The following is a 7,631-nucleotide window of genomic DNA, read 5'->3' on the forward strand; positions in this document are numbered from 1 at the left end:
CCCCCCCTCACTCTGTCTCCCCCCTCATTCTGTCTCCCCCCTCATTCTGTCTCCCCCCGACTCTGTCTCCCCCCCTCACTCTGTCTCCCCCCTCACTCTGTCTGCCCCCCCACTCTGTCTCCCCTCCCTCACTGTCTCTCCCCCCTCACTCTGCCCCGCATTCTGTCCTCACCCTTCACTGTCTCTCCCTCCTCACTCTGTCTCCCCCATTCACTCTGTCTCTCCCCCCCACTCTGTCTCTCCCCCTCACTCTCTCGCCGCCCGCTCACTCTGTCTCTCCCCTCACTCTGTCTCTCCCCCCCACTCTGTCCTCCCCCCACTCTGTCTCTCCCCCCAACTCTGTCTCCCCCCATCACTGTGTCTCCCCCCTCACTGTGTCTCCCCCCCTCACTCTGTCCCCCCCTCACTCTGTCTCCCCCCCTCACTGTGTCTCCCCCACTCACTCTGTCTCACCCCTCACTCTCTCTGCCCCCCCACTGTCTCCCCCCCTCACTCTGTCCCCCGCTAACTTGGTCTGCCCCCCTCACTTTGTCTCCCCACCTCACTCTGTCTCCCCCCCTCACTCTGTGTCCCCCCTGCTCACTCTGTCTCCCCCCCATTTTATTCCCCCCACTCATTCTGTCCTACCACTCAATCTGTCACCCCAACTCACTCTGTTCTCTCCCCTCACTCTGTCTCTCCCCTCACTCTGTGTGTCCCCCGACTCTGTCTCTCCCCCCAACTCTGTCTCCCCCCCTCACTCTGTCTCCCCCCCTCACTCTGTCTCCCCCCTCACTCTGTCTCTCCCCCTCACTCTGTCTCTCCCCCTCACTCTCTCGCCCCCCCCTCACTCTCTCGCCCCCCCACTCTCTCGCCCCCCCACTCTCTCGCCCCCCCCACTGTCTCTCCCCCTCACTCTGTCTCTCCCCCTCACTCTGTCTCTCCCCTCACTCTGTCCCCCCCCCACTCTGTCTCTCCCCCCGACTCTGTCTTCCCCCCCAGTCTGTCTCTCCCCCTTACTCTGTCTCTTCCCCTCACTCTGTCTCCGCCTCTCACTCTGTCTCCCCCCCTCACTCTTTCTACCCCCCACTCTGTCTCTCCCCCTCAGCCTCTCCCCCCTCACTCTCTCTCTCCCCCCACTCTCTCTCCTCCCCACTCTCTCTCCCCCCCACTCTCTCTCCCCCCCACTCTGTCTCTCACCCTCACTCTGTCTCTCCCCCTCACTCTGTCTCCGCCTCTCACTCTGTCTCCCCCCCTCACTCTGTCTACCCCCCACTCTGTCTCTCCCCTCAGCCTCTCCCCCCCCCACTCTGTCTCTCCCCCTCACTCTGTCCCCCCCCTCACTCTGTCCCCCCCCACCTCACTCTGTCCCCCCGGACTCTGTCTCCCCCCCTCACTCTGTCTCCCCCGCTCACTCTGTCTCCCCCCCTCACTCTGTCTCCCCCCCTCACTCTGTCTCCCCCCTCACTCTGTTCCCCCCTCACTCTGTCTCCCCCCCTCACTCTGTCTCCCCCCCCTCACTCTGTCTCTCCCCCCCACTCTGTCTCTCCCCCGACTCTGTCTTCCCCCCCCAGTCTGTCTCTCCCCCTTACTCTGTCTCTTCCCCTCACTCTGTCTCCGCCTCTCACTCTGTCTCCCCCCCTCACTCTGTCTACCCCCCACTCTGTCTCTCCCCCTCAACCTCTCCCCCCCTCACTCTGTCTCTCCCCCCCACTCTCTCTCCCCCCCACTCTGTCTCTCACCCTCACTCTGTCTCTCCCCCTCACTCTGTCTCCGCCTCTCACTCTGTCTCCCCCCTCACTCTGTCTACCCCCCACTCTGTCTCTCCCCCTCAGCCTCTCCCCCCCCACTCTGTCTCTCCCCCCCACTCTGTCTCCCCCCCTCACTCTGTCTCTCCCCCTCACTCTCTCGCCCCCCCGACGCTGTCTCTCCCGCTCACTCTGTCCCCCCTCACTCTGTCTCTCCCCCCTCACTCTGTCTCTCCCCCCCTCACTCTGTCTCCCCCCTCACTCTGTCTCCCCCCCAACTCTGTCTCCACCCCCACTCTGTCTCTCCCCCTCACTCTGTCTCTCCCCCCCTCACTCTGTCTCCCCCCTCACTCTGTTTCACCCCCCAACTCTGTCTCCCCCCCCACTCTGTCTCTCCCCTCACTCTGTCTCTCCCCCTCACTCTGTTTCATTGCCCCTTTCTGTGTCCCTCCTGTCTCTTTTTTTTCTTCTCTTTCCCACCCTCTCCTTCCTTCTCTCCCTCTGTCTTGCTGTATCTTCCTCTCTCTCTTGCCCCGACTTTGCTTCCCTCCTCGTTCCCCTGCCCCATTATCGTGTTCCCACAACGTCTCACTCTCGTCCCCTCGCCCTCGCTCTTTGTGCACCCCGCTCGCACCCCCTCTCTCTCTCTCTGTCTGCCTCTCTCTCTCTCTCGCACTCACAACCCCCTCCCTGACGGAGTCTGTCCTGGCCTTTTCACCCACATTGTCTCAGACATACCTTTTCCCTCTCCCCCTGTCTCACCCTCTGCCTGCCCCTGGGCTTTATTACTCACTGGGAGCAGTGTCTCACCCAGACTTTCTCTCCCTGTCCCTGTCCCTGTCCTCTGCCTGCCCCTGGGCTTTATTACTCACTGGGAGCAGTGTCTCACCCAGACTTTCTCTCCCTGCCCCTGTCCCTGTCCCTCTGCCTGCCCCTGGGCTTTATTACTCACTGGGAGCAGTGTCTCACCCAGACTTTCTCTCCTGTCCCTGTCCCTGTCCCTCTGCCTGCCCCTGGGCTTTAATACTCACTGGGAGCAGTGTCTCACCCAGACTTTCTCTCCTGCCCCTGTCCCTGTCCCTCTGCCTGCCCCTGGGCTTTATTACTCACTGGGAGCAGTGTCTCACCCAGACTTTCTCTCCCTGTCCCTGTCCCTCTGCCTGCCCCTGGGCTTTATTACTCACTGGGAGCAGTGTCTCCCCCAGACTTTCTCTCCTGTCCCTGTCCCTCTGCTTGCCCCTGGGCTTTATTACTCACTGGAGCAGTGTCTCACCCAGACTTTCTCTCCCTGTCCCTGTCCCTGTCCCTCTGCCTGCCCCTGGGCTTTATTACTCACTGGGAGCAGTGTCTCACCCAGACTTTCTCTCCCTGTCCCTGTCCCTGTCCCTCTGCCTGCCCCTGGGCTTTATTACTCACTGGGAGCAGTGTCTCACCCAGACTTTCTCTCCCTGTCCCTGTCCTCTGCCTGCCCTGGGCTTTATTACTCACTGGGAGCAGTGTCTCACCCAGACTTTCTCTCCCTGTCCCTGTCCCTGTCCCTCTGCCTGCCCCTGGGCTTTATTACTCACTGGAGCAGTGTCTCACCCAGACTTTCTCTCCCTGCCCCTGTCCCTGTCCCTCTGCCTGCCCCTGGGCTTTATTACTCACTGGGAGCAGTGTCTCACCCAGGCTTTCTCTCCCTGTCCCTGTCCCTCTGCCTGCCCCTGGGCTTTATTACTCACTGGGAGCAGTGTCTCACCCAGACTTTCTCTCCCTGTCCCTGTCCCTGTCCCTCTGCCTGCCCTGGGCTTTATTACTCACTGGGAGCAGTGTCTCACCCAGACTTTCTCTCCCTGCCCCTGTCCCTGTCCCTCTGCCTGCCCTGGGCTTTATTACTCACTGGGAGCAGTGTCTCCCCCAGACTTTCTCTCCCTGTCCCTGTCCCTCTGCCTGCCCCTGGGCTTTATTACTCACTGGGAGCAGTGTCTCACCCAGACTTTCTCTCCCTGTCCCTGTCCCTGTCCCTCTGCCTGCCCCTGGGCTTTATTACTCACTGGGAGCAGTGTCTCACCCAGACTTTCTCTCCCTCTCCCTGTCCCTGTCCCTCTGCCTGCCCCTGGGCTTTATTACTCACTGGGAGCAGTGTCTCACCCAGACTTTCTCTCCCTGCCGCTGTCCAGGTGTGAAATCTGTGGCTTTACCTGCCGGCAGAAAGCCTCGTTGAACTGGCACATGAAGAAACACGACGCCGAGGCCGGATACCAGTTCTCCTGTGACATCTGCGGCAAGAAGTTTGAAAAGAAGGACAACGTGTCTGCCCACAAGAGCAAGAGCCACCCGGAGACGCTGCTGGCCCGGTCACCAGCCTGGCCGCTCTGGAGGAGAGCGGTGCTTTGGTGAAGGGCCCAGTATTGTTCCGGTCTCTGCCTTCAGCCAAGAGCAGCCCGTGGGTAACCCCTCTCCTCTGGAGGCCGAATCCCGGCTGGGCGGGTGGGCCCGGCTGGAGGAAGGCAGCTGTCTGGAAGGAGGCATAAGGCTGGAGGTGTGGACACGCCTGGAGGACGGGGGGCAGCCGTCTGGCAGCCGATAACCGTCTGGAGGAGGGGGGGCAGCCGTCTGGCGGCTGAGGAGCCTTAACCATGCCTCCTCGTCTTAACCCCCCCCCCCAGCACTCCCTCCCACCCCCTGAGCGATGTGGGCCGTGGGACCCATCCTTTGCTCCAAACACTTCCCTCCCTCTAGCTTTCCCTCCGAGGGATCACGGCGTTGAAGTGCGCACTGGCCCCTCTGAGGGGAGGGCAGGAGTGAGGGGGTTTGGGAGGAGTGGGACGTGAGTCTGGACTGAGGAGAGGAGCTGGAACAGGGCAACGGGGCTCCCATTTCCCCCAATCCCCCCACCCCCCTCGCCCCATCACCACCAACCTCGAGAGGAGGTGGCAAAGGAGTCTTGTCTCTGGGAACCCCGTGAATGTGGGGCTTCCCACCCCCCCCCCCCCCCACCTCAATGGGCTGGAGGGAGGACAAGCCCCCCCCCCAACCCAAACCCGCAAATGGAGGGGATGTTGGTTTTGCAACTCATCCCCTCTCCGTTCTCTCCTCCAACCCCTGCCTCAATTCTGAATCCAGTCAGGCATCCTGCTCCCCCGACTTCCTCCTCCCGCCACCAAATTCTTTTCACTACGAGAAGAATCTAGTTTCTGGTCAAAGATTTTGGTCCTATTTTTCAGGATTTGTAAATAGTTTGCAACACATACCGGTCATTATAGAGTCAGCGACATGCCAGTAACTTGGTGGCTCAGAGCTGCCCCGAAGTGTGCCCGCCTTCTGTTGTAACTGTATTCCTGTTGAGATACATCATATCGCAATAAAACCCTCGCCACGCAGTCTCCTGTCAGCTTGGTCCCTGGGGCCGATTCTGACCCGGTCCTGATGTCGTCTTCATTCCGAATGCCAGAGAGCCACTGCTGCTTTCGGATTCTTTCGGCAGGGTGCTGGGGGTGTCGGGTGGGGGGGGGTGGGGGGGTGCGTTCCGCCTCAGCGGAGATGGCGTTGGAGGAGTGTCGCGACCCGTGAATGCTTTCAGCCACGAAATGTCGCTCCTCTCGGAGTTTAGTGCGCTGAGATCGAGTCCCTCTGTTCCCAGAGCCGTCATCAAACTTGGAAGATTTTACGAAAAGTCGCAAAGCCCCTGTTCGAAAGACCTGGGCTATCGAAACACAAAACACCCAACCTTCTGAACTTCACCAGTGACCACTTACCCCAAATAATTAGAACCTAACCACTGGTAAGAAGCTGGGAACAGTGAACTGGACCATCTCCCTGACACCTCCCCTGCCCGATGCAAGTCAAAGCTTGTGATTTTCAAAGTCCATATGGAGTCTGGGCTAGCCATCTTTAGGGTCTTCACATTCTTAGCGATGGGTGGAGTCTGCTCACTCCTGACAAATGGTTTGGCAGCAGCGAAAGGCCACAGCTTCACTGACAAGGCCCAGCGAGAGAGTAAGTGAGTGAGCAGAGCAACAGCTGAACATCGCTCACAAGCAAATCGCAGTAAACTCGAAGTATCTCCTTATAATGTACCACTGTTCGACGGGAAGCTGTCCCCACTTACTCACCAGAACTCTCGCACACTGTGAAACTCTTTCAGCCTTACCTTCAGCGACATTTTTCAAATATCTATTTATTTCCCCAAGTTCCCTAGCTTCCATGTCCTTCTCTACAGTAAACACTGATACAAAATACTCATTCAGTATCATCCCCATCTCCTGCAGTTCCACGCGCACACAACCTTGCTGATCTTTAAGGGGCCCTATTTTCTCCCTGGTTACCCTTTTGTCCTTCAGATAATCATAGAATCCCTTTGGATTCTCCTTAACCTTACTTACCAAAACTGCCTCATGTCCCCTTTTTGCCCTCCTGATTTGCTTAAGTTTATTCCCGATGCCCTTTTACCCTTCTGGAGATACACTGTCGTCTGTGCCTGACGTATATTTCCTTTCTCTTGACCAGAACCTCCATTTCTTTGCTCGTCAGCATTCCCTTCACTCTAACGGGAACGTACTCTTTCTTGGGCTCGTGTTATCTCATTTTTGAAGGCTGCCCATTTTCCAGCCATCCCTTTACCTGCAAACATCCATTCCCAGCGTCTTCTGAAAGTTCTTGCCCAAAACCAGCAATCTGGCCCCAAAGTGCTCCCGCACTATGCCTCAGTCAACTGCCCTGCCTTACTTCCCAAGAGTAGGTCAAATTTTGCTCCTTCTCCAGCAGGTGCATCTATATACTGAATCAGAATTTAGTTTTGTACACACTTAACAAATTCCTCTGCATCCAAGCCCTTAACACTACGACAGTCCTGTTCTATGTTTGGAAAGTTAAAATCCCCCGCAATAACCACCTATTATTCTCACAGATAACTGAGATCTCCATACAAGTTTGTTTCTCAATGTACCGCTGACTGTTGGGTGGTCTGTAATACAATCCAAATGAGGTGATCATCCTTTTCCACACAAATAACTTCCGTGGAATATCCTCCCGAAGTACAGCCATAACGTTACCCCTAATGAAAAATGCCGCTCCCCCGCCCCCTTTCTGCAACATTAAGCTGTGAGTTCTGTTTGTCCCTGAGCCCCATCTCTGTAATAGCTATGATATCCCAATCCTACATTCCCAACCCTGCCCTGAGCTCGTCCGCTGTACCTGCCAGGCCTCTTGCATTGAACTAGATACAGTTTAATTGATCAGTCCTGCCTCATTCTCTAGTTGGATCCTGACTGACGTGCTCCTTTTTCCAATTGCACCGGTTCACCTCTTTGCTCACCATCTCCCTGGGACCCAACCTCCTCTTCCTTGCTAGTTTAAATCCTTCCAAGCAGCTGTAGCAAGTCTTCCTGCCAATATATGAATCCCCTTCGAACTCAGGTGCAACCCATCCTTATACAGGTCACTTCTACCTCAGAGAGATTCTAATGATCCTTCTCCCCTGCACCAACTCCTCAGCCACACATTCATCTGCTCTAGCATCCTATTCCTGCCCTCACTAGCACTTGGCACCAGGAGTCAACCAGCTATTACTATGCTTGAGGACCTGCTTTTTTTAACCTCCTGCCTAATTTCCCATATTCCATCCTCAGAACCTCATCATCTTCTCTTCCCGTGTTGTTGGTTCCAATGTGTACAATGATCTCTTTCTGATCCCTCTCCCCATGGAGAATATTGTGCACCCTCTCTAGGACATTCTTGACCCTGGCACAAGGGAGGCAACAAACCATCCTGGTGTTTCATTCACTGTCCATGCTTCTTACTACAGATCACAATCTCTCAGTTGGAACCTGACATATTACATTAGGAGCCAGTCTTGGTACTAGAAACCTGGCTGTCAGAGCTACATTCACCCGAGAGTCCGTCATTCCCTACATTTTCCAAAAC

The 7,631-nt window shown here is 56.7% G+C and overlaps 1 protein-coding gene across 1 annotated transcript in view; it reads left to right on the forward strand.

Annotated features, from left to right (window-relative positions):
• The window catches only part of LOC125449620 (E3 ubiquitin-protein ligase ZFP91-like), a 114,270-nt gene extending 109,181 nt beyond the window's left edge, over window positions 1-5,089 (forward strand). The window contains 3 exon segments of the mRNA XM_059642743.1: window positions 3,887-4,059; window positions 4,062-4,094; window positions 4,097-5,089. Coding sequence (XP_059498726.1) covers window positions 3,887-4,059; window positions 4,062-4,094; window positions 4,097-4,296 — 406 coding nt within the window. The 3' untranslated portion in view covers window positions 4,297-5,089.
• Window positions 5,090-7,631: the final 2,542 nt, after the last annotated feature.

The sequence above is a fragment of the Stegostoma tigrinum genome, chromosome 46 (assembly GCF_030684315.1).
Source record: "Stegostoma tigrinum isolate sSteTig4 chromosome 46, sSteTig4.hap1, whole genome shotgun sequence".
NCBI lineage: Eukaryota > Metazoa > Chordata > Chondrichthyes > Orectolobiformes > Stegostomatidae > Stegostoma > Stegostoma tigrinum.